This window comes from Leptinotarsa decemlineata, unplaced genomic scaffold (assembly GCF_025532065.1).
Source record: "Leptinotarsa decemlineata unplaced genomic scaffold, Ldec_3_MD MMD2_tig00026354_RagTag_RagTag, whole genome shotgun sequence".
Classification (NCBI taxonomy): domain Eukaryota; kingdom Metazoa; phylum Arthropoda; class Insecta; order Coleoptera; family Chrysomelidae; genus Leptinotarsa; species Leptinotarsa decemlineata.
The window spans coordinates 13,283,370-13,309,848 of record NW_027412702.1 but is presented as its reverse complement, the minus strand read 5'-3'; the positions used below and the strand labels follow the sequence as shown (position 1 = coordinate 13,309,848).

Below are 26,479 nucleotides of genomic sequence, written 5' to 3'. Positions count from 1 at the left end.
CTCGAAGACTTCGTGAATGTTATACGTTGCATATATTTTTTGCCGAGTGTACATCTTTCGTATTTGCTGAAGAATCTTCAAGTTGACAATGTAAATGATTACATTCTTTCCCTAATGTCTCTTCTAAATCGTCATATGCACTTTTATGCCCGGCCAATTGCACCCTTAAAGTATCTAAAATAGGGTAATAAACATTTATGCGAAATTGGTTAAGGCTTTCGCGGCCAAGATTTTCAGTGTTACAATATTCGTTCGGGTTTGAAGGCCGTCGTAGTTTGGAAGTGCATCCTAACGTTTCGCCAGCACGAGTGGCTGTCTTCTTCAGAGGTTTATTCAACTTGGTGATTCACCGATGACTGTTAATTTCTAATTCTAGTTAGTAGGTTGTATTTATATGTTGACTCAGGAAGTCCACCTTTCTTGTTAATGCGTTGCTATCACAAACTACTTACCTATAGTAGGTGGTTTGTGGTTGCTATTGTCCGAAGTCTTATTACCTGTTAATGACGTAACAATTGCATTGTGCTGTTGCCACTTTAGCATCTTTTAGTATGAGATTCCAAATCCGGTTAAGCATTACCGCCTCCTCTTTTCCATTGTAGTTTTCCGTATGTTTATGGATTTCTATGGCTTCCCGTACAAGCCGACTGTGGCATCCATGATCGGGGGCAAGTATTTCACATCTTCAAACAGTATCGTGTGATCTCCTTCACTAAGCGCGTGTTCTGCTAATGCCGATTTGTCTGTTTGGCCTAATCTATAGTTTCTCCGATGTTCATTCAGCCTGTACCCATGGATCTATTGGTGGTACAGTTATAAACTTTCCCGCAGGTGCATGGTTTACGGTATACCACAGCTGATAGTGGATCTCTTTCGTCTTTCGCAGATATAAGGCTTCGTTGTATTTTCCTGGTGGGCTCGAACACTGTTTTTATTTTATGCTTTCCTGAGATTTTTTCGATGTTTGTAACCTTGGGGATGTATGGTAGAAATACACGTGTAACCGTTTGAGTTTCCTCCCAATTTTGACTTGTGGAATTCTTCAATTTCATGGCTTTGTTGATCTTGGTTACACTGTATCCATTCGATCTTAAAGCCACTTGAAGATGCTCCAATTCTTCTTGTATGTGTTCCGGTTCACATATTCTATGGGCACGTTCCGTCAAGGTGTTGATAATTCCCCACGTTTGACTTGGATGGTGGTTCGAAAATCCATGCAAATATTTGTCCGTATGTGTCGGTTTTCGGTATACTTTATGTGTCAGTCGTGTGCCACGCCTTTCGATGATTACATCTAGCGCTATCCGTTATTCCTATTCAGTCCGAGTATTGTGAAATGTTCCTATAAACAGGAGGTGGGGGTTGGAAATTTATTCTCGAAATTAATTGATCTGCTCGGGATTCTTATCTGGGAAGCCCGAAGTGCAAGAATTCTGCGAACCTGCAATTTAATGAGGAAAGTGAATTTTTTTATACCCAATTGATGGGAGCTGAAATTGTTTTTGTCGGAAATGATTATTCTTGTTGAGATTATTTGGGAGGCCCGACCTGCAAAGGGAATGAATGATCCTTCCTCTGTTTCGAAGTCTCTTTCAAGCTTAGGTATGTATATGGCATCTCCAACTTCCTTGGCATTTCAACTATGCTAATTTGATCAGACATTACTGTTATTTATCGCGTTCATGTATCTGGTGTTGAATCTGTTGTTGAATCATAAATTCGTTGTTTTGGTTCTAAGTTTACAAAAAGTTGCTTTACAGTGAAATCTGCAGTGAATGTCGGGACAAATCTCGTCGACGGTCGATGTAGAAGTTTGGCTTTGCAACTGACCGCCCTTACCAAAACATGTGCTATACATTTGGGGTAATGCTATAGCATTACTCCAAATACATTCTAAAATGTAAGAAATGATTTCGAAAATAGACTGTTTTACTGTCAGGGGTTCAAGGAGAACATTTTGGAAATTTGCTCAAATGATTTTTTTATGTATAAAATAAATAATAATGAGGTTGAAATGAAATGCCATCGTTTTATGTCCTTGAAATTATCACTTATCTAATGCAAAAGATGTTATTTACTTATTTCTCTTTCCAATGAACATTTATTTCAAAAAATCTGACACAGAGTGGAGAAATTACGAGATTCTTAGTCCCAAATTCAAACATAAATAACTCCGCTACCGTTTATCAAAATTTAAGAGTGAAGATCATTTGCATTTGCAAAAAAAGCTGATAACGCACTATCGCTGGCACGTGATGTCACACTATTAGCTTTTTTGTTAAAATGTACTGAAAATCATTCTTTTTTACACAAATTTTGTCCGACTCGGATATCTTGCCCCATTTGAAAGTTAAAAAGGGGATTATTTACGTCCGCACCACTCCGCACTGTATGATTTATTATCAAAGAGTTTGACAGTTCTTTCTGCAATGTTTCTGCTCTTTTCCAGACATCTTGTGGTAACCAAAAAACTATTTGTACGAATCTATTGAACACTAGGGGGCGCCCTAAAACTGTTCGTAATTTGTAGGTTCCTAGATTGTCTCTTCGAAAAGATCCGTTCGTATATATGACACTATCGAAATTTCGAACTATGTTTTGGAATAATTTTATTATCGGTAATGAACTTTTTTGATCATTATTAAGTCTATTTCGTGTCATCGTGTATTTTCTTCGATCAGATGAATGAACCTATATGAAAATTATTAGAAACATCTAAATTATTATTACCAACTGTCGGTTCGGTGTACACTGAATGAAACAAAAGCGGAATGAACAAGCGAATTTCCAGTTTCCAGATAGTTATGGCGATTTTGTGGGAAAGAAGACGGTACAACGGCAAGGTGTGTTAAATAATCGAAATATTTTGGAACATCTTAAGAAAAATAGGTAATGTACAGTTCAGTCACCGAAATTTTGAGATTATTTTTTGAATGTATTTGAAATTCGTGCCCGTAACCTTTAGACAGTGACATTTTATTGACAATATTGACATTTTGTCAAGTAATTGTCATATCAAATGCCAAAAGACATTCAAAAACATAATTCAAACATGAATTACTCAAAAATAAGTTATATTCATCTTTGGCCATAAGTAAAAGGGCGCACTTATCTCTACCCACGCCCAAATCTTTGTTTCATGATGACGTCACCATTTTTTTCTGTGGTAAAAATATCGGGAAATAGGACATTTTATGCAATACTGTGATCCAAGACATTTAATACATATTTTGTTATGTTTCAACAGGATATTGCTTGAGTGGATATTTGTCTCAACTGAAAGTTTATCCTTATGGCATCCAATCAGTACACAATCAGGGAAGTCGTTGGTAAGTTTAATGAAATTTGTTTTAATAGTCCAGTCAAAATAGACATTTTATGTTAAAATTATTCACTTTGGGCTGATATTATTAGGTATATGTATTGAATGCACTGTATCAATGAAATATCAAAAGTCCTACTGATCCCATGTTAATTATAAAGTTGTAGATCATGTAACTCTCTATTTTGTTGTTATACTTTTGTTGTTGTTGTTATGTAGTTATACTTTTGTTGTTGTTGTTATGTTGTTATACTGTTCTTATACTTTTTTTCCTACATACCACTATTCCTGAGATATCACCATTTCAAAAGTTGAAGAATTTTATTTATCATAATACTTTTCATAATATGCATGCATTTTTGCATCAGCTGTGAGATATTATAATTGATTGATACATTCAACATGCTATCCCCAGTAGTTATTCTCCACAGTGTTAACATGTTAACAACCGCAAATTATTTGATATTTTACTATACTACTGAAAATAATTCCATACAAACAAAAAATATTCAACACTCTTTTATTCATTTTTTTCCATTTTTTATAACAAATACAAATTTCAAAATTTCTTGGGTCAGTGACAGCTGTGAATATTTCAATTTGGCGGGTTCTCATTTTCGTTTTGACCTGCCCTTAGTTATTAGTTGAATGTTGTCCAACTTTCAGGCATAGTTCTCAGCCGTAGTTAAGTTTTCATAAACGCTCTCTTTGATTTGTTGTGGTTGAACTCAGTCTTTGGAGGTAAAAACCCCTATAAATTATGTAAAAACAAAGACACATCAGTTATTTTGTTATCGTTATAATAATAATTCTTAAATATTGTATTTGTCCCAATAGGTATTGTTATGACTGATCTAGTGAGTTTATAGTATGTTTTTCATAAATTTATATTGACTTCAGAGCAGATGGAATTAAAGTTTGAATGGACTCTAATATGTTGTCAATTAATTTCCAACCCCCTAGTCTTCTGTGTTCAGTTCATTACCATAGTTGAACTTTAAAGTATACACGATATAAGTGTTGATTCGCAGAAGCAGATATTGTCTGAACAAAAGAAAATTGTATTGTTTTGTGTTTTTTACAAAAGTTAATTAAATAGACTTGTCTTTACAATCAATAGCTTGTCTCAGTCTCATTCTTTTGGTGTACCACATAAAGCGAGAAAAATTATGGAGAAGAGTTGATATTTTTGCTGACTCAGTTGAATCATTATGTTTTTCAGACAATCAAAAAATGCTGGCATGGTTTAGAAAGAAAGGAAAAAAAAAGCAATTAATTTCAAAATAAACTCTTTACAAAGATGTGTACATCATTCAAAGAAGTAACTGTCAGATACATACTGGAGGAAAAAGCCCTCTCGAATTAACTACTTTCTAATCAACATTGAATCACATGAAAGAAAAACTCCTTTGAAACAACTTTTATATTAACATTGAATTATATAAAAAAATAATTGTTATTTTGAAGGAAATTACATAAACTGGTCAAGAACGGCATTAGATGATGATACTTCTGTAGTCTGGCAACTTTGTTCTGCAGCTTCAATAATTTTCTAATAATCAGTATAATCTTCAAATAATGTCACTCTTGGAACAAAATAAAGATATGTTTATTTTTGATTCCGCACAATTTCATCAAAGAGTTATAATGTGTATGGGGCTAGTTCATATTCAAACTGTTTTCTCACCTTCATCCTTCAAATGTAATACAAGGTTCTACTCTACAGTTACCTTTTCATCATAGATCTGTTAGTTCCGCTTATTTTTATTTATATTGAATATCCGATGATGCATATAAGTTGTGGAGAAGTGCATATTCGATTGAAGATGTCATGGGAATAGTGATTTGTTTTAAAAAATAAAGGAATTTTCATACTACTTTTCTATGTACTGCTTTTATTTGATTGATTTAAACAAATTGATTTTGGTAAAGGTTTTGATCATGTTAATGATAAACTATTGGTACAGAAGTTGGTTTCGTTAGGTTTTCCCAATTTTATTACTCACTGGATAAGCGAATATTTCAAGAACTGGTCAAAGGTAGTCAAAATCAAAAACTTTGAGTCAAAACGAATCCTGGAACCATCTGGAATGCCACAGAGCTCTCATTTGGTACCCCTATTCATAAACTATGTTGGCAATTTAATTCATTACTGTAAATTCTTGCTGTTTGCTAATGACCTGAAGCTATATTTGCCTATCAAAAGTAAGATACAGGATGATATCAATTCTCAATATGTTTGGTCTGAAAACAATGGAATGACGTTAAATCAAGGGAAATGCTTCTGTATAACGTTTGCTAGAATAAATAACAAAATTGTCTCAATGAAAGAAGAGATTTGGGTATAATCTTTGATGTGAAACTTTCATTCACCACCCACATTACCACCACCATCAATAAAGCTCCTAAACTACTTGGTTTTGCCTTCTGAAATTGTAAGGATCTATCAGTGGATGCCACCAGAATAGTTTATCTAGCCTATATAAGATCTGTTTTGGAGTATGCGTCACCAGTCTGGTTTCCTCATTATACTGTACATATAAATAATATTGAAGCAGTGCAAAATAAATTCCTCAGATTTGTTATTTTTAAATCTGGCGTCATAGTTGGAGAATATGATCATTTGGATATAGTGTATATTGTGAATCTTCACACCCTTTTTTTTCACAGAACGATATCATTAGCTTATATAAAATTATTTCGGGTGACATTAGTTGTAATGATTATTAAGTTAAGTCTCATTCCGAGTACCTGTTCGTTCAACTAGGAACAATGATCTTTTTACTGTCCCTAATCACCTTACCAACTTCTCACTCATATTAAGGTTCCTGAGAAGCCAACCGTCTTAATTATGACGTTACAGGAATTTCACAGGATTCTTTTGAAAAAACAGTGTAGTAACATAATTCAATAGATAATCATCTAGGATGATAATTTTAAGTTTATATCATTTAAATTCTATATATTTACATTGATATATGTCTACATTTTCACATACTTTAAGGTTGAGTGAATTTTAATATAATACTGTCCAAGTGGAAACTATTAATTGACGAAAATAAATTTATAGTGGCAGTATTTTTAGACTTCAAAAGAGCTTTTGAAACAATCGACATTTCAATCCTTCTCTCTAAATTAGAATACTATGGTATTTCTGGCAATGTATTACAATGGTTTAAAAGTTACTTAGTCAATAGATCCCAATGTACGAAAGTCAACAATGTATTTTCGAGTAGAAGAAATATTAATACTGGAGTACCGCAAGGTAGTGTATTAGGTCCCCTACTCTTCATACTATACCTAAATGATATTAACTATATTCCAGACTGTGAATTCATAAATTTGTTTGCAGACGATACACTACTCGCAGCAAGTGATGTTAATTTAGATAATGCTATTCGCAAACTAAATATGAGCTTACTTAATATTACAGTCTTTCTGAACAGAAATAAACTTAAATTAAGTGTTAACAAAACGAAAGCCATGATATTAACAACTCCATTTAAATATAATTCAATTGATAAGAATACAATCAATATTAATATATATGGTGAATCTATTGATATTGTTGAAGAATATAAATATCTGGGTTTCATAGTTGATAACAATTTGAATCTGAAAAAACACTTTCAATACATCTACAACAAAATTTCTAAAAAAATGTTTTTCTTTACAAGGATAAGTCGTCAACTAACATTTCAATCCAACTTAACAGTTTACCGATCAATAATTCAACCGCATTTTGATTACTGTGCCAGTTTACTTTTTCTGCTTGACGGAAACTGCATATCAATGCTACAAAAACTACAAAACAGAGGTATGCCAATACTGTTAAAGTACAACAAATATACTCCTATTGCAACAATGATTGACGCGTTGAACTGGTTGACAATAAAAGACAGATTATACTATTTTTCAATGATTTTCATCTTTAAAATACTTACTGGTCAAATAGCACCTTATTTCAATGAATTTATCAGTTTCAACCATCAAATTCATAACTATCCTACAAGAGGTAGCAGTGACCTGTGGGTTTCAAGAACTAGTCTCTCAAGAACAATGAACTCGTTATTTCATAAGGGATTATTGAATTATAATAAACTTCCTATCAACATTAAAAAAAGCAATTCACTCCAACAATTTAAACACTCCCTTATGGAATATATACGATCACAGAATTATTAGATTAAGATCTGCATCTATTGTTTTCTTTTCATTGTCCATTTTCCCACTAGTACATTTTCTTATTTTCGCATGTTATATCTAATACTATATCTAACATCTAATAATATTATATATTTCGTCTAAAATTTTATTTAATATTCACAATCATATTACCATTTGTATATTAGGATGTCTATTTTTGAATAAAGATTATTATATTACTGAATTTGTATTATTTATTGTTCCCTATGGGAAAGAGAAAATAAATGCCAAAAACAATGTTTTTGACTTGATATTCAATGAATTTTTTAGCAGGGATGGGATGAGAGGGTGCTTTCCATATTTTATTTATAATAGTGTATTCAATCTTCAGATTTATAAAAATTTTTGCGAGCTTTTTTTTCTGTTTTTTTTTCCCGGCTAGACTATTATTTACCCTATGTTCACAGACCACCAGTTCAACTCCGTAAGCAGCGCGGAAGATGATAATGAAACCGCTTCTGATGATGAACAAGGCCCCGTTATGTACCAGTACGAAATGGTGGAAACGATCCAGAGGACAGTCAAACGCCGTGGTCACCTTCCCAAGGACTCTGTCAAGATTTTAAAAAATTGGTTATACGAACACCGCTTCAATGCTTATCCTACCGAAATCGAGAAACACATTCTGTCCCAAGAAACAAATCTAACAGTTCTGCAGATCAGCAACTGGTTCATCAATGCCAGGAGAAGATACTTGCCAGAAATGATGAGAAGAGAAGGGTGAGTAGTGAATTTGTGTGTTGGAAGCATGATGGGGTCATTTTATAATGGGGTTTTTCTCTCAAAATCGGATATTTTCATGGTGTCTTTATATCGATAGATTGAGGTAAATAAACATTTTTCAAATTGGTTCATTTGATTTCTTTCAATTTTTGTATTCAATTTTTGAATAAAATGAAAAGTTCAAGTTTTCAAAAATAAGTTCATGATCTGTTAGTAACTAACAGCATTTATTCTTCCATATTGGTCAGTAACAATACCCAAAAAATATCCGGTTCATGAAAAACCCCCTTTTTTTCTCTTCCAGCTATGACTCTGTTCACTACACTATAACGAGACGAAGGCGGGCTTCTACCTCGCCACGTCAGTCAGAAAACAACACTGTTTTTTATCGTAAGGGAAAGAAAGTTATGCGACTTGATAAAGTGGAAGGGGTTGGCGGTAGCGAATCTGAGTACGAAGTTGATTCTACTGCCTACGTAGAAGAAATGGCAGGAGGTGAAGAAGTGCCTGTTATTGCTGCAACCCCTACAGGAAGGAAGTTCAATCCATGGAATGCTGATATTCATTACGGTTTGACAGTTAACTCGTCAGAGAGAAGGTAAAATATTCCCATTTTGTGTATCTTTGTATTTGTGAACCAGATTTAGTAAATTTGCCATGTCAACCACTTAATAATTTGATAAAAAAAAAACTTGGTACAATTTATTGAAATTTTTATCAGTGTAACATTTTCTATTTATGCATTGTGATAGATCAGTATCTTACAACTGCTGATAAATATTCACTCAATTTCTTAGGTACACCTATACGAAAAAATCCAAACGTTGAGGTATAGTGATCTAGCTGACCACAAATTTGTGGTCCACTGTTCGTATTGTCCTGAAAGAAATAAGAACCAATAAAATTGTTGTATAAAATAGCATCAAACATTAGTTTTGAACGAGTGGTGGTATTTGCATTGTATAGAACAATTTGGATTTTCATTTTACCATTTGTAGTTTCAGTAAACTTCTGTATTCTTCTACTTCTCGTTGAATCCCTGCTCAAAATTTAAATCTGACATAATCTCTAATACTACTAATAGTGTATGAATAAACTTGGATTTATAATGATGGTATTTATTCACTTCAAAATTCTTACTGATATCTTGTACTAGTTCTATTAGAGAGATGGTTAGAGCAAACTACCGTGATCATGCAAAACTTTTTTTCATGAATCTAGAGATTCTCACTGTGTTTATATATACTTAAAACTATATTATACATTCATAAAACGACTGGGGTAATGATACACAGATACAATACCAAAAGCAAGGAGATCGTTAGAACAGCTAAAATAAAATTGGTGAATAATGAAAAACAATGGCAATGGCAAAATATATAATATATAATAAAAAAAAATAAATTTGAGGTCAAGCAGGCACTTGTTAAATGTGAATTTAAATAGTGTGTACATTTTTTATTTGATGTCTGAACATACAATGTTTGTTGTCTTTCTAACTTATGTATTATTGTATTATGAAGACCAATAAATTCTTATCTTATGTGAAATATCGCTAACGGATGTTATAGCTAGTATATTTTGAAAGGTATTCAAATTATACGTGTCTTCAGTCAAAATGGTAAATATTTCTGTACCAATCAGTCAGATCATTTACACTCCGCAATGACTGAACTGAATAATTGTTATTATTACAATTTATCATTTTGTGTCTTAGGAGGCTCACCTCCTGGTGATGCTGACTTGATTAACGAAATACTCGTCAAGAGACAGTATTTTTGTTCTAGTCTAATAAAAGTGTTTTCAATAGATTAATTTCAATACTAGAATATTCATTGATAGAACAATAAATCATTAACTATCTGTGACAGGTCCGAACCTATACAGGTAATACAACCACAGCAAATTGTTCAGGCCACAAACCAAGTTGTGACTTCAACAAATCAGTTCCCTTCCAACTTGATGGTCGTCAAAACTGCTTCGGGAAAGAATATCGTCTTGAAAGTATTATCTCAGTCATCAGATGTCAGTAAAGTAAATATAACCAAAAATATAATATACCTCAAATAATGGTGAACTCTTTGCGTAGATACCCAAAACGTATCTTCTGAAAACTGCAAAGAAAGCTGCACCTGTGGTAGCCCCAGTTGTCGAGGTAGTGAACGCAATCAGCCCCGAGGATCAAATATCTATTGAAGAGCATTACATAAAAAATGAAGTTCAAGAGGTAGAGGAGCAGGAGCAAGCTCATGACGAAGAAGAAATCCAAGACTTTCAAGAAAACCAAGAAGGAGAAGAATATCAGGATGGCCAAGAGTTTCAAGATGACCAAGAATTTCAAGATATTCAAGAGGACGAATATCAAGAATTACCAGAAGGAGAGGAAAGTGAAAATGTGGTGGCAGTAGATGATGACTCTGGAAGTGCGTACTTTGCAACAGAGACTGTCTTCTCAGAAGGTAAGAGTTTCAAGATAAAAATCTTGCCGGGAGATTAATCTTTCTTTCCTCAAAGTTATACATTAATAAAAAACAGTATTTGTCATTGAAAATGACTTATTGTGTTTCAAAATGTTTTCCTTTATGATATATAAATTTTAACGTATGTACAAACTATTTGTCAAAGCACTTTTTCAATTTCACATACCTAAACAAATTTTTGAAAACATAAAATTTTCAGAATGGGCAATACAAACATCTACATATGACAACTAATACTATTGACAAATACACAATAGACAACATAGAAGAAAAAAAGTATTCCAAATGAAATATTTTTCCAATATGGTCCATTCCCATCTCAGATCATTCATACTTTTGTTTGTTTTTTGGCTATATGAGGTCTGGCAATCTACTATCACAACAAAGGTCTCGTATGTAACTTTCATGACTGTTTTTTATAAATTTTTATTCAAATTACTGTTCTGTTACCCCACTTCAAAATTGTATCTGAAGAATGGACTTCTCGATATCTCTCCTCTTTGTATAAATTGAAAATATGTGAGATTTTCGCTGGACAGTTTACAAAACCCTCAAGAAAGCCATCGTGTAGCGAAACACATGTTGTGGTTTTGTTAACTGTCCAGTAAAAATCTCATAATAAAGTGTTACTTGAATAAGTTATGGATTTTCATCAAGTATTGGACAATTCCATCACATATTAGATTTGTTCTTTAGTCAAAGAACTTGTTATCATTTATGTTTCTTGGGTTCGATAAAGATTAAGTGATCTATTGATAACAGCAGGATAAAAGGTTTGAAGAATGTTTTCAATAATTTCCAACTGATTTGTAAAATTGAAGTGTCCTCAATACAATTTTTTTGAGATTATTTCAACCATCAAGACATTTTTCATTTAACCATCCAATAGTAACTACCATCTAACCTGGTTTCCTATTGAGATCCACTTTTATCACTCCTCACTCAAATTCAAGAATGGCAAGTGAATCATTTATTATTATTTAAGGGCCGGAAATGGAATTTGTGAATGAAGTTACTTTGGAAGAAGAAGTAAATGAAGTGACCATAGAGGAAAATGATAACGAAGTTATGCTTGAAAGTGACTCCAATGACAATTGCGAAGAGATATTGGTGCTCCACGAGTAGTCTAGCCGTAGTTACTAACCTTTTTTTATTTTTCTTTCGATTGGAAGTGTGTTGGAGATGGTGTCTTTAATAATTCATTGCTTATGGTAGGAGTACCAGTTCTTTGATTTTATTCATACTTCATTTAGGTTGAACCTTATTTCGATGTAGTAAATATGTGAACTGATTTACTAGGTCTTGCATAGTATAGAATTAACCATCATAGGAGAAAATAACTTCACAATCTGTAAATAATTGAAATTATGTAGCCTTAATTCAATGGATCCACGCAACAAATGTTTTTATCCTTATTCAAAAAACGCACTTCAATGTTAGATTTCCACTTGAAAGTTTGCAAAGCCACATGTGTTTCACTCTACAATAGCTTCTTCGGTTGTCACAATACCGTGACGCTGTGAGAGTTGTAAAGCCAGTAGATGCTATTGAATAGCGAAACATGTGTCACGGTTTTGTAAACTTTCAAGTGGGAATCTCACATTGAAGTATGTTTTTTGAATACGTTATAATGGATTTCCATCATCGGTCAGTTTTATCACATGCTATTATCTTTTTAAATTTTGCAACCAACAAAAGATGAATATTTAAAATAGCAGTTTTGAAGAATTATAAAAAACTGATCAGCAAGGAGATCTTTTGACTTCAAAATTTTTGGAAAATTGTATTTACAAGTGGAAGAATACAATTATAAAAAGTAGTAAGTTGTTTGTCCATTGATAAGGTTGGCTTTTCTGTACAGATTTAGGATATTTTTGTAATTTTTATGTATAATGGTTTAATTATGCTCATTAAAAAGGATTCATAATTTTTTATATTTATTGTTATAATTTGATTTAGCTTTGTAAATACAATTATATTAGTCATTTGAATGATTGTTTTATTTCCAAGTGAGTAAAAGATCATGATTTGTTGTTCACAATCAGTTTTTATATTATATTTGGTATTGACACCGTATTTTGCCACCTTTTAATCAAGGTGGCAATATCCTTTGATTGAAAACTTGTAAGCAGTAATCTCAAATTTATTATATCGAAAAAAGAAGACTAATGAAATTATACAAACTGTATTTTTGTATATATATAGAAATGAAAAAAAAATCAAATATTTTTGGAAAAGCGAATTTAGGCTTTTCTCTTATGTTGACAAAAAGGTCATGAAAAATAACGGAAAGTTCAAGTTTTTGAGTATTATATCCTTCCACAACCTGAAAAATAAACAAAGCTAAGTCAATAGAATCTGCTGAAGTGTAATAAACGGCAAACTGAAAAGTTACTGCGTAATATAAACTACTGAAGAGTCCAATTAGTCAGTAACTTGTCATATTCATAAATTTGTCAACAAGTTGAAAAAATTAATTGAAAAAAAATTAAATATTTATACTTGGCTTTTCAATTGATTTTTCCAACTTGTAGGCAGAATTTTAAAATACGACAAGTTACTGACTAATTGGACTCTTCAGTGGTTTATATTATGCAGTAACTTTTTAGCAGATTATCTATTGATTTACCTTTGTTGATTTTTAGATTGTAGGTTATATACCCAAAAAAACGGTAAAAAATATTGAGTCCTTTTCAAAACAATGTCTTTCAAAGAATAAATTTTCACATAATTTCGTCACAGAAATTCAAGTCTAATGGAAATTTTATGGTTACACTCAGTTTATCTTATGGTGGTGTTATATACATCCCATTAATAAACCTTTGAGTCTTGTAATTGTGGGTGAATAAAGAAATTAATTTTATGACTATTGTGGATGAAGCAGAAAATTAATTTTGATTGCAGTTAACAAGCATATCTGTTGATAGCACTTTTATCTTTACAAATTATCACAAAATATATCACTTCAGAAAGGTACTTTATTAGTCCAGTTAATTTATCGAATAACTTCGGAATGAGAGGTAATAAGCTAAATATTTGTATATACCATATTATGGCGTTCTAAAAACTGTCTCATATAATCTCGTGTCTGTATCGGAAGTTATACGAGATCAAAAGTTGAAAAAAAACAGTTTTTTATGGTTATCTCAGTTTCTATTGCTCCAATGATGTTAACAACTATTACAAAAATTGTGAAGCATAAAATTTAGGATAATTTTATTTAGACTTTTTTTTATGCGCTCAATCGTTTTTGAATATCTGAATATTAACTTCGATTTTGAATAATTTCTATTATTTATCAGTTCATATATTTAACAACATTTTACAATTCACATATATTTTTCTATGTAACAAAAAATCTTCATTGCTTCAGTAACTTGATTAGCTTCACGAGGTTTATTCTTAGTAGATGGTGCTCCTTTCAAGAAAGTAGTAAAGCAAACAGCATGGTACTTTGCTTCAACTGCAATCAAGTCATACTCACACAGTAAACGATCTTTGACTGATTCTCCTAAGGAATCCTCTCATTCTTCTGCCTTTTTCATGAGATCGTCTTTAAATTGTAGAGTACTAACGTTACTAATCGTGCGTCGGTACTTTTCATTTTTTCTTGACTCTGCTGCCGCTTCAGCTACTTGGCCACAAAATAAGCTCATTTTTTTGAAATCAAACACTTCATGTCTTTGTTTACGAGGTAAACTGGGTGATGGTAAAAGTTGATCTTCTTCCAAGCGTCGCTTTGATGCCGCTATAGAATTTTTACTGATATACACTTTTCGACACCCAATATGCACATTGACAGAAGTTAAAATATTCAAGAAGTTTACGTGACCGTCATTTCTCTCGATACTAGCAGTTTTTAAACTTTTCAAGCCGCGTACTACATTAACACAATCACCTTCTGAAAGTGGCTTCTCACAAAATCAGCCATAATTTTAAAAACGTCTGTCGTTGCCAAGATCTGAAACAAGAATAAACTCAGTGAATAGAAAGCAGTTACTCGAAAAAAAAACAGTTTTAACTAGGGAACATCTGTCTCATGAACTAACTATATAATGTACGAAGAAGGTCGTATTATATAGGGGTCTCTGAATTCTCATTTCAGGTATAAACGTCATAGAAAAAGAGCCTTAGGGCAAGTGTCTTAAGGCGAAACATCGGTGTATACCAGTGAGGGTGACAGTGTTCTATGTGAGTACAATGTATTACGATTCATTCAAAGTAGAACTCATGTGAATGATATCTGATTCTTATTCCACAACAAATGTTTGAAATACAAACTGAGTAGAGAAAAGTATCTTCTGTATAGTTCAGTGTTCATATAGAAGTATTTGTTTCTAAAGAATTATTTTCTTTCGTGTAATTCAATGTTTATATGAAAGTAGCTGTTTCAGGAGGACTTTCTTTCAGTTTGTGTCTGAAAGTTACTTCTTTGCATGATCTACACATTCATGTATAGAGTTTCAATCAAATTGATTACTTTCTTCCTTTCTTTGGAAGATTCTCTCATCCCTTTTTTTTGTATCAGATGGAGTAGTAGAAAGCCAAAAACTTTCTTTCCCAAAAAAATTAATCACTCCTAAAAATATAACCCCTTCAATTCAGAAAAAGGTTGTATTGAAAAGATCCGTCTACCAAGTTATAATCATGATAGAAAAATAAGTATTTAAAAACTTTTATATTTAAAATGTAGTTTCAATACATTAAAATGTACAATAATTATTTGATAATGAGTTTTTAATTGTACAAAGTAGGTAAGAATTATTAAATTGATACATTGCAAAATATATGTGAATTGTAAAATGTTAAATATAATATATCAATTGATAAATTATTCAAAATTGAAGGTAATATTCACGGTTGACCTTGGATTACAGTACGCACGCTGCGCGTTTACCGCCCTCTATTTCAAAAACGATTGAGTGTATTGAGAAAAGGTTCAAATAAAATTTATCATAAATTTTATGCATTACAATTTTTATGCTAGTTGTTAACATCATTGGAGCAATAGAAACTGAGATAACCGCGAAAAACTGTTTTTTTTACCTTTGACCTCTTATAATTTCCGGTACAGACACGAGATTATCTGAGACAGCTTTTAGAACGCCTTAATAAAGGTATATATAAATATTTAGTTATTACCTCTCATTCCGAGGTTAACCCCTTTTTTATGCTCAAGTGACTGGACTATTATGATAACTTATAGGATCTGAACCTAAGATTTTCCTGAACTTATCTTAATTGTTCCATCACACTACATTTGCGAATGTCTTATATGTAAAGATGAATCTAAACACCTATGATATGATGTTGATTTTGATGTAGCAAATTATTGGTACTATATGACTCTTTTGTAATGTATCTCACAGAAATAACGTTCCCTGCAAGTGGCTGTCTTTCAAAATGGATTTATTCTCCAGCGATTCAAATCCAATGTGAATTGCTACTTTCGCACAGGTACCGCTCTGAGAGCACCTTAAGGATTTTCCTGTAGTGCTTGTCTTTTGTCCTTGAAAAAAACACTAGAAGTAAAAGTTATAATCGTTTTATTAAAAAAATTCGTTTATCATTATTTTTTTTATGAAACAGGTAAACTTAAACTTTATAAAGCATTAAAACTAATCACTAGTCTCACTGGTCATCTTCCTCTACAGGTACCTGCACCCGCAAACTTCCAAATACCTCGGAGGGAATACTTTGTTTTTCCACAGGTATCTCCTCTTCTTCATCTTCATCATCGATATCAATCTCATCAGGATTGACAACTTTGTCTTTTTTATCTCCCTGGGTTTCTCCCCTGACAAAGTTTATTCCAGACATTTCCACTGCTTTGGCTTCCAGCAATCGCATTCCATCCTGTAAAATAGTGGAGTAATGAGTACATTTTCCGAAAACACTATAAGAGGATCTGATTTCCATCCGAAAGCGTTTCCATTCTCAAAACCTGAGGAGACAAACTTAGTACATAAATCACGTTTTCCAACTGACTAATTGGATTTTTTTGAGGTTTATATTACGCACCAACTTTTCTGTTTTCAATTTATTACCCTTGAGCAAATTTACTGTTGATCTAGGTTCATCTATTTTTCATATTGTGGAAAGTTTAAAATCCAAATACACAAAGAAACTCTTTGGAGAGATTATTCTAGAAAAATTTTGATATTCAAAATTTGTATCATACTACTAATTGGTATAAATGAAGTTATATTTGAAAATTTCACTATATAACATCCTTTTAGAGCTATTTCTCCTAACTGAATGCCTTTAAAACACATACAATATTTCTTGAAAAATGAACCAAACAAAGGTTTCTGAGATGCAGCCAGCTTTTCAGCAGGACATGTATTCGTTACAACAACAGTGTGGTCAATGGATCTATACACATGCGTGTACTGCTAACTGATAACCACTTTGAACAAGATAGCTTACCTTGTATAGATACATATCGGTAACATTTCAGAATAATTCTCATCACACCAAAATCGTGATGATATCTTTGGAGAATTGTTAGTTTCTTCAGGTCAAACGAATGAATACAGTGGCAGTATAATCAAAATGCGTCTGGATTATGGTATTATGTACAAGTAATTTTTATTCAAAGCTTGGTATCTGTGATACTCGAGAAAACAAATTTTATATCATCAAAATGGTCATGAAATTTTAGATGATTGTCAAATGAAAGGTTAAATTGGAACCTCTGGCATAGAATAAATTCAAAACCAGCACTTTTTCCAAACACCAGAACTGGAATACTCTTTTCGACGCATGTTTCACCAACCATGTTGTCGTCTTCAGGAGATGGAGAAAACTGGGAAAACTTCATCTCCCGAAGATGCCAACTTGGTTGGTGAAATGTGGTAAATACTAGTCTTTCAGATTCTACCAATATATTAATTTGATTAATATTGATACCACTAGATTTGTAAGGAGTTGTCACTATCAATCATTGGCTTTTCTACATATTTCTCTTCAATTTGTTCCTTCTCATATATCAGCAGGAGATGCTTTGAAGTAGGTTTTTTTTTTCATTCAAAGCTGACTAGATTTTCGTCACTAACAGATAATAATGTATCATCAGCAAATAAATGGTATACAATCACAATAATGAGGATTTTGTTCAACACTAATGTACATGAGGAATGAAAGTGTTCGTTAAAGTTAACTGAAGGACTGTCTCAGAGGTGTGTTTAAGTTTGAAGTTTATTGTATGAACATGATCTAGGATTTGCTGGGATTCTACTTTTGTCATAATTTCTCTGGAGTTGTAATGTAACACTGAAATATCTAGCCTCTAGCAAACAAGGAACGCAGTGAACCACAATCCAAACACGTTACTTACTTTGACACCAGGTGCCAGATCTGCGACAGTCCCAGACATACTGGCAGCTGTACTCAGCATCTGCGCCGACATCATGTTAACCTGGGTGTTGAACATTGCCTGGACACTACGCTTTATCCTCAGCATCTCGCGCATGGTGTCTTCGTTGCCGTGTCGTACTTCGAACTCCTTCCAAATCTGCCAGAATTCGTTTGTTATACGCGGATCGCAAATTTGGCTGCAATGAGCATAGATAGCTCTCGCTCTGTCTATTTCACCTGGAAAATGGAAAAAACCTTAGATTATCTTCCGTTCCATAATAGAGTATGAAAAGTTTAATTTGCTTTATAATTACAGAACTTACAAATTTACATAGTAAAAATCACCTCATTTATAAAATCTGCTCAGTCAAGAAGCTTAGCATATGATTTAGCACGTGTAGTCATTGAAGTTTACTTTACTATATATGAATTATCTCTGTCTAAATGAAAAATGGCAGACGGTAAGAAATAGCATCATGTGTTTTTTGAATCATTTGCCAAACACTGAATTATTTTCCCACATATTTTAGAGAGGCTATATGTTTCATTCACTATCGTGATAATTCCATTTCTTTCAGAAAGATAATCCAGGGCTAGTCCTCTGAAACTAGAAAGGAATAATTTATTCAGCAATATTCTGCGATTGTCACAGTAAAAGTCTTAGAGAAATCACAGAATAGTGCTGCAGCTGCCTCAATTTGATTAAGACATAATTTGTACACTTGAATGTTTGAAACTTCAATTGGAAATTCTGTTTGAAATCTGTATCAATTTCTCACTATTTTATTTGAATATGGTCTATATAACTCCTAACCAAACATTTCTTGATTTCTATATATCAAGTTTTTGGAAATGGTTGACACTTGATGAAAATCCATTATAACGTTCAACTCAAATGTTTACAAAAACCATGACACGTGTTTTATTATAAAATAGCTACTTCAATACTGTTGTGTAGAAATGTTGAACAAATCTGAAGAAGCATAGTGAAACATAGATCACGGTTTTGTAAACTGTTAAGTTTCGCAATAAGTGTTATTTGAATACATTAAGTATTTAAATGGAAGCAAACTGATGAACGATGTCTTTTGATAGAATTTATACAATTACTCACCTAATTTTGTCTCCATATCAGCAAACCTAATGCACATATCCCTCGTTTTATCTTCTGGTAGCACCTCAATCGCCTTTTCATAAATTTGCCTAGTTTTTGGGATACCATAGATTTCTGCCGCTCTCTTTATGTATATATTGAATATTTCGAACATTTCTCCTTCTGGCACAGCTTTGGTAGACCTTTCGTAAACAGCCATCGCATGTCTAGCCATTCCATGCTCTTCTTCCAGCTAGTAAAAAATTGTAAACCATTAATCAACATTTGAACATTTCAAATACAATTTTAAATTAAATACCTTGGCGTAGAGAAGGTAGAGATGTTTCGCGAACTGAGGAGGACACCCCTCTAAACACTGCTCGAAAAGATCCCTGGCTCGTTCAAGTTTAGTACCTCCATATCGTTTGAGGAACTTGGTGAGATAAGTATTCCAAATGTCGTAAACATTTGGCCACTTGAAAAGAGAGATGCCTTTTTCGTAAGCCCTGAACGCTTCCTCAAAGTAGTTATTTTCTTCCAAAAATAATCCGTAGTTGATGATGATCTGAGGTGTGGCGATTTTCAAATCTATTATGCGATCATAGATAGCTTTGCAAGATTTGAATGTACCGAAACTTTCTTCTAAATCAGCATACATGGACCACACTTTCAGCGATTTATAGACCCTACTTTGCACCTGAATTGAGATGAAACAAAAAATATAGTTGTAAATATGTTTGACGAAACAAAATGTTTTTTTTTGCAACGCAACATGAAATATGAAGTTGATATCAAATATCAATAATTCTGCAGATACAAGATATGTCGAATACCATTGATACTGTCAACCTTGACTGCCTAATCGCCCAACTTCATTACTACGGGTTTGATGGTTAAATTTCAGACTGGCTCAAAGCCTATCTCTTCAACCGATCACAATTTGTCATCGTAAATGACCACCTAACAACACTCATTTCGTACACCCGAATTGCAACAATTGATGAAAGACTAATCTGTATATGTTTTGGTTGGTTTCCGGTTTTTGCCGTGGTCTACTTTGGTGACGTATCAATTAAAAGTTTCAGTTGATACGTCAATAAGAGTACTTCAACCACGCCACTGAAGATGACTGCCGCAGTAGCAGTTGGAATGTTTGCAGATTGTAACCAAAGAAGACCATGGCAAAAAACCGTAAACCAACCAAAACATTGACGACAGTCGTGAAAGCCTACATTCCTACATTAATCTGCATATGTTTGCCTATTCTTATTGGGTCATCCTTCAACTGTAGGTATTGACAAAGAATCCATTCCTTCTGTCTCTGAAGCTAAATGTCTTGATGTTATTTTTGACCGGCAGCTAAAATTAACCAAACAATCAGGTGTCGTCGCAAAGAGAACATACCTAAGCCTTAAAAAACTATTCCCCTTCAAACAGGGTCTGGACACTACCACTAAAAAAATGCTCTGCAACTCTCTTGTCCTCTTGCATACTAACTATGCTGACATAGTTTATGGACCTCATTTATCACAAGAAGGGCATGCAAGAATGCAATAAAATGCAAAATCAATGCATTCATTTTATAAAAACGGTTCCCCTCAAGCACATATCACCCACCATAATGGGAAATTGCCACATTTGTAATTGGATGAAACAGGTATTGTTCACTTTGCTTGTCTTGGCTAGTGAGGAACCATAAATGATAGATTTTCTATTCCTGTCCATCGTTCCTCATTTTTCAAAGCATCCTTTTCTTATTCAGTATCACTGATTCAGTATCTTATCTGCTGAATAATCCGCCTTCAGAGAATTGTAATTTATCTGTTCCTATTCTAAAAAAAAAAACTCAAAGAGGCTACTCTGAATGGGTCGCTGAATTCAATTAATTTTAGCAGATTTGAATCCCGTCAATTTGTTTGAATTATATATATATATATATATATATATATATATATATATATATATATATATATATATATATATATATATATATATATATATATATATATATATATATATATACTTTACCCTGTTTTTTGGATTTGGTTGATATTATTTTGAATGTACTTGGTCCTTTTATGTGCAATTTTGTATTTTATAACACAATAAATACTTATTATTATTAATGAAATGTTGAATCTAGAATATTCAAACAATATGAAAAATTTAGACAATGTCAAATAATATACTACTTGTTAAATAGTGACTGATCATAAATTTATTTATTCAAGAATTTTCAGAAGCTTGTGAATTTCTCATCCAATTTTTTTAAACAAATTCATTTTAGCAATTTGTATAAAATATTATTTATAGAAACTATAGTTTCTAAGATGAGAATTGTTTCTTACATAAACATTCACATATTTTGAAGTAGTGAATTTCTATAACTCGAATATATAATTTTCCGGCTACAATTCTGATAAATATGAAGTGAGTTCCATAATTGCATATCTCCATACATTTGTTTATTGGATTATAATTTGCCTTATGATGTGGTTCGATTCTAAAACCATTGATTTTTTTAAATTTTTATTAATGACTTATACATATTAGGACTAAAATTATGATTTCATATGCAGATGACAGACACATCTATAAAACTGAATATTGTTTTCATAATTTTTCATAGTCTGGTATAATTCAAATGAAATGATTGCTGCTATGATTATTTATGAATGAATGAATTAGCTTTTTTTTGAAATTGTGAGTGGTTCAACACTCAAAAGACAGTTGGAAACATTGACTTCTTCACAAAAAAATGTCTTTCAAAGAATATTTGACAGTACATACTTTCATTATGAACTTTTCTGTTCTGTACTTACCGTTTCTGAGTCATCATGATAGGCCACTTTTCGACTAGGCATAACTGTTGCTCTATGCATAAGTTGCAAAGCTTCATCATAATTTTCATTTCGGATTTCCATTTCAGCCCATTCACACCAAACATTCGCCAAATCATCTACTTTCACATATGGAACTTGCGTGGCCTTTTCGAAAATAAGCCTGGCATCATCAATCTGCCCGTTTTTCTCATAGAATTTTGCGAAATCCACCCATAAGGTGTGAAGTTTACCCACAGCTAGTTTTGGATCCACAGTTTGCACTGCTTCTGTGTAAGTGTTGATTATTTCCAGTGGTTTATCTATAAAAAAATCAATAATTATCATAGGAACAGTCGAAAAAAACTAACACACATTAAATACCAAACAAAATTTACTGAAAATTCTTCTCCCACACCAGAAAAAAAAAAAGAGAAACGAAATACAATAGAACAGAAAATGAAGTCTGGGATTTATGAAACGAGCTGTAAGGATTGGGATAAAATTATGTTGGCCAAACTAAGCGGACTTATTAGCAACACAGAACATGTTTCACATATTCAGTTTCATGAAACAAAATAAGTGCGGAATACTTGAAAAGAATGAGGCACCACATCTACGTGATATTACTGTTATTATTAACGCATTCAAAAAACACTTCATTGTGAGATTTTCACTAAACGATTTTACAAAAACGTAACACGTGTTTCGCCATACAATGGCTTCTTCGGGTGTGATCATGTTAACTTGGTTAGCCAAACGATCTTCAAAGGACATTATTTTTGTTCTGGTGTGGGAAAAGTGTTTGAGACAGATTAAAAAATAATTGAAGAGAATAAAATCTAGACTGGTTGAACTCTAGTACTAAACATTTCGTCTGCTACTTCAGCAGACAAATAGTTTTCCTTGAACTTACCTTCATACAGTTGGACCCTTTTATGCCATTCTTGGACGTTATGCGGGTTCTGTCTCAGAAGTACGGAGTTAAGCAACAGTAATCTCCTTTCCATGAGATTTTCAAACCTGGATAGCCTCATTTCCAGATCTGTATCATCATCTTCTGTAGGATTAGCCTGATTAGCAACCTCTTCCATTTTCTTGCTGAGACTCAATTCCTCAAACTGTGCGTAAGAATCAAAAACTTGGGTGAAATCACGAACGGTAGTGACTGTTTGAATAGCTTCCTCATAAATATCTCTTGCTCTTTCGAATAGGCCACTGCGTACATAGTAGTTTGCTAAGGAGTTCCAGAGGTGGCCCAGTTGATCAGTATAGCGTCTCAGGCCTCCTCTGATGATAGCATCCACATTTAAGGAACGAATCTTGTCAGGATTTTTTGATATGAGTTCGCAAAGCTCGTTCCAGAGTTGATGCTTGGATTTTCCTTTCTGGGAAGCAAAATTTTCATCATTGACAATTTTTGCCAATACTTGGGCAGCTTCGTCAAGCCGACCTATTTCTGTGAGGTAGTCCACATATTCCTCAGCATTTTCTGGACACAGTTTCCAGTACCTAATAATAACAATTATAATGAAGGCTAGACAGCTTTTACAGAGTTTTACAGTGATTAAATGCACTACACCTGTTCCTGTATACAATATTGTTATATTTTGGTTGACAATCATGTTTTTAACAAGCAAAAATTTTCATAATGAATTAATTTTCTTTAAAAAATTGAATTTTTGTTTTGTTTCTCTTCTTGGCTACTACATCGCCTAATGTACTGTATACAAAATAACAATAAAAATGTCTAATAATTAAATAAGATGAATAAAATTCAGGGTTTGACATTTGAAAACTCAAAAGTATTTTCCACAAACTATAGTAGGGTCTATTACATACCTCCTGAATACCCGGACAGCAGTCTCAGGAATATCATGCTGCTTTACAAATTTCAAGTACAAAGGCCAAATCCTATTATGTTGTGTTACGGGTAACGCTCTCAAAGCTCTGTCGAACACATTTCTGGTTCTTGTTATTTTACACTGATCGGTAAGGAATGTGCAGTAGTCCATCCAGATTCGAGGCATCTTGTGCATGAACACTAGGGCCCTTTCGAATGCATTATTTACCTCTTCATATTCGGGGTCTATTATGCACCGAGATTTGACTTGCATTCTCCTAGTTCGTAGATATTTATACCATACCTTATAAGAACCTGGCAGTTGCCTCAGGGCTCTTTCGTATACGATGTTGACTCCTTTGGGAGCTGCCTTTTTGTGTTCAACATATCGCAACCAGTGCTTGACTGAATACGGGTTGCGAAGAATCTCTTCTTCATAAGGCAGGTCATCATCACTCTGAGATTTAAAAAAAAATATTAGTAATGGTTTCTTAAATGACCAGAATCATTAACTTACGAATTTTATTTCTATGTGTTCGGATTGTTGCACCATATTTTTTATTTATTTTTTATGTTTATTTTTAGGAAACTATTTTTCAGGTTAACTCGTTCAATTGAGTGCGTTCATAGACATGTACCCAGCCACGAATTTCTCAGGAGCCATATTCGGGTTCGCTATCTGAACGGTCCCTGAACTCCCGAACAGTAAAAAGCAGTCGCACAGTTGAGGCTTGGAAAATTTTGCGCGAGTCTACTCTGAAAAATCAGCTGTGTACATATTTTCAACTGTCCTACAGTTGTCCGCACCGCGAACCGAGAATACCTACCACAGAGAAGCGACATTAACGTCGGATACTTTGATGTTCGGTGTCCCAACTCCGAACCGAAGATTTTGAGTGATAAACAACCTGGTTCACTGAGAAAAATGACCTCTCAGCGATATACACTAATAAAAATACATACTCTTACGTTCTAGTAAAGTACGTGGGCTCACTGTGAAATATAAAATTATAGTGTGAAGGGAATCTTACTCCATTCAATTTTTATATTGCTAATTGAACAACTTTCGCAGTAATAATAGAGAATATTCAACTATGTTGCCAATTTATTATTATCTATGATGAATTGGCTTTTAAGAAATAAATTAAATTACTTTATTTTCTAAATCCAATTCATTAGATAGAAAATTAAAATAAAGTTACGATAATAGAATAATGCTTATATTATATAATCATTTTATATCCTCTGATATAAATAAGTCCACTGAGGATGAATAGAAGTGACTTTTGTTATTTTATGTAATCTTAAACTTTCATTAACAACATCAATACAATCTGAGGGTTCTAATTAAGTAAGGTTCCGAATAAAAAAATAATGAAACAAGATATTTTACCAAAACCTCTTAATTTAAAAATGTGACAAAATCTTAAGTTTCCTTTTTATAGTTTTACCTTTGGTATTATTGATATCTATATTAGTATATTTGATAGTTTAAAAAATTTTCATTCTTATGAATAGCTTAATTATGTACATTTTTGGAAAATTTTCACAAGGATGAAGAAAATCTACATCCTCAAACAGTTTCGGATGTTAGAACCAGAACAAACCTGTAATGGTACACTTTGTACACATGTTGATAATTGGAACAAAAATCGTTTGCAAATGCAAATGCTTAGCTCCTATGTGAATGATATGCCAAAGTATGGTAGATCTCTTCATTTTATGATTACTTTTGAGACAAAACAGTTAAAAGGTAAGACCTGGTTAATCCTTAGTTCGCACAAGTTTCGACTTCTGAGGGTTGTCGTTCGTATGGGTGCGACAGCCGGTTAACGGAAAAAAAGATTTTTTTTAAACAGTTGTGTCTATTGCTGAGTGTGTTACTTATTAGTTAATTGCTAAATTATCTTCGAAGTGAGAACTGGGAATCATATACTGTGACCATACATTTTGCAATTAATTAAATTTTTCAATTTTCTTTACCCCAGTCTGTTGATATCCACAATCGATGAAACAAATAAATTTGTGATTTTGAGAAGGAATCCGAGTCATTTTTATAATGAGATTTTGAGTTGAGTAGAGTTTTGTGTTCTCTAAGAGTGGGTGCACATTTTGATGTTGAAAAAGATATGTTTTTTCATTATAACTGTGCTTCAATACATAATATTTCTGCATGAGATGAAAAAGGAACTAGGATCCATATATTGACCTACAATAAATCAAACAATCTGAAGAGGACGAGTACATTGAATTTGGTGAACAGAAACAAGTTGTGTTCTAATATTGTCAGTCTCAAAATTCACCTAGTTTTCACCCATTCCATTTCATTCAGCTGTAATCACAATCCATCGAATACACTAGTGACGTCACAGCCAAAAGGTGGAAAACAAGGTTTGTTTATCAGAAATCCTGATTGAAAAAAGGAACAATGATGCAAATACATCTGAAACTTTCAGTTTCAAACTTCATTTTCATTTATATAAATTAAAACCCTTGCTACTAGTAGACTCATCAGAGTTGGTGTCAACTCTGATTCAACGGTGAAAAAAGTAACACGTGTAAAGGGCTTAATGCTTCGAAACAGATTCGACTCTTAAAAGAAGAAGAAAAATTCAGAAAATTAGTTTAAATTTG

The 26,479-nt window shown here is 32.9% G+C and overlaps 2 protein-coding genes across 3 annotated transcripts; one reads left to right on the top strand and one right to left on the bottom strand.

Annotated features, from left to right (window-relative positions):
• The first annotated feature begins 2,735 nt into the window (after positions 1-2,735).
• Positions 2,736-12,722, top strand: LOC111506275 (uncharacterized). Of its 2 annotated transcripts, none has more exons than XM_074184086.1 (7): positions 2,736-2,843; positions 3,248-3,329; positions 7,936-8,248; positions 8,556-8,849; positions 10,123-10,285; positions 10,341-10,710; positions 11,717-12,722. In XM_074184086.1, the coding sequence occupies exons 2-7, from the start codon at positions 3,293-3,295 to the stop codon at positions 11,854-11,856; spliced, it is 1,317 nt and encodes a 438-aa protein (XP_074040187.1). In that variant the 5' UTR covers positions 2,736-2,843; positions 3,248-3,292; the 3' UTR covers positions 11,857-12,722. The 2 variants fall into 2 exon arrangements, with proteins under 2 accessions (XP_074040187.1, XP_074040186.1); XM_074184085.1 differs by having other exon boundaries at positions 2,737-2,889.
• Positions 12,723-16,260: 3,538 nt separating this feature from the next.
• fand (Pre-mRNA-splicing factor SYF1 fand) lies at positions 16,261-24,642 on the bottom strand. The gene is made up of 8 exons (XM_074184084.1): positions 24,363-24,642; positions 23,845-24,302; positions 22,919-23,514; positions 22,006-22,325; positions 19,503-19,880; positions 19,205-19,436; positions 18,071-18,327; positions 16,261-16,587 (listed from the first exon to the last, which is right to left on the bottom strand). Exons 1-8 carry the CDS (start codon positions 24,396-24,398, stop codon positions 16,363-16,365), a joined length of 2,502 nt encoding a protein of 833 aa, XP_074040185.1. The 5' UTR covers positions 24,399-24,642; the 3' UTR covers positions 16,261-16,362.
• Between the last annotated feature and the right edge of the window lie 1,837 nt (positions 24,643-26,479).

Excerpts from the sequence above, each read along its gene's own strand:
- LOC111506275 (XM_074184086.1), top strand. The coding sequence starts at position 3,293 with ATGGCATCCAATCAGTACACAATCAGGGAAGTCGTTG. Across the intron at positions 3,330-7,935 it reads CACAATCAGGGAAGTCGTTG|ACCACCAGTTCAACTCCGTA; the intron begins GTAAGTTTAATG and ends CTATGTTCACAG. Across the intron at positions 10,286-10,340 it reads AGTCATCAGATGTCAGTAAA|ATACCCAAAACGTATCTTCT; the intron begins GTAAATATAACC and ends CTCTTTGCGTAG.
- fand (XM_074184084.1), bottom strand. The coding sequence starts at position 24,398 with ATGGTGCAACAATCCGAACACATAGAAATAAAATTC. Across the intron at positions 22,326-22,918 it reads AAGGGTCCAACTGTATGAAG|ATAAACCACTGGAAATAATC; the intron begins GTAAGTTCAAGG and ends ATTTTTTTATAG. Across the intron at positions 19,437-19,502 it reads TCTACCTTCTCTACGCCAAG|CTGGAAGAAGAGCATGGAAT; the intron begins GTATTTAATTTA and ends ATTTTTTACTAG.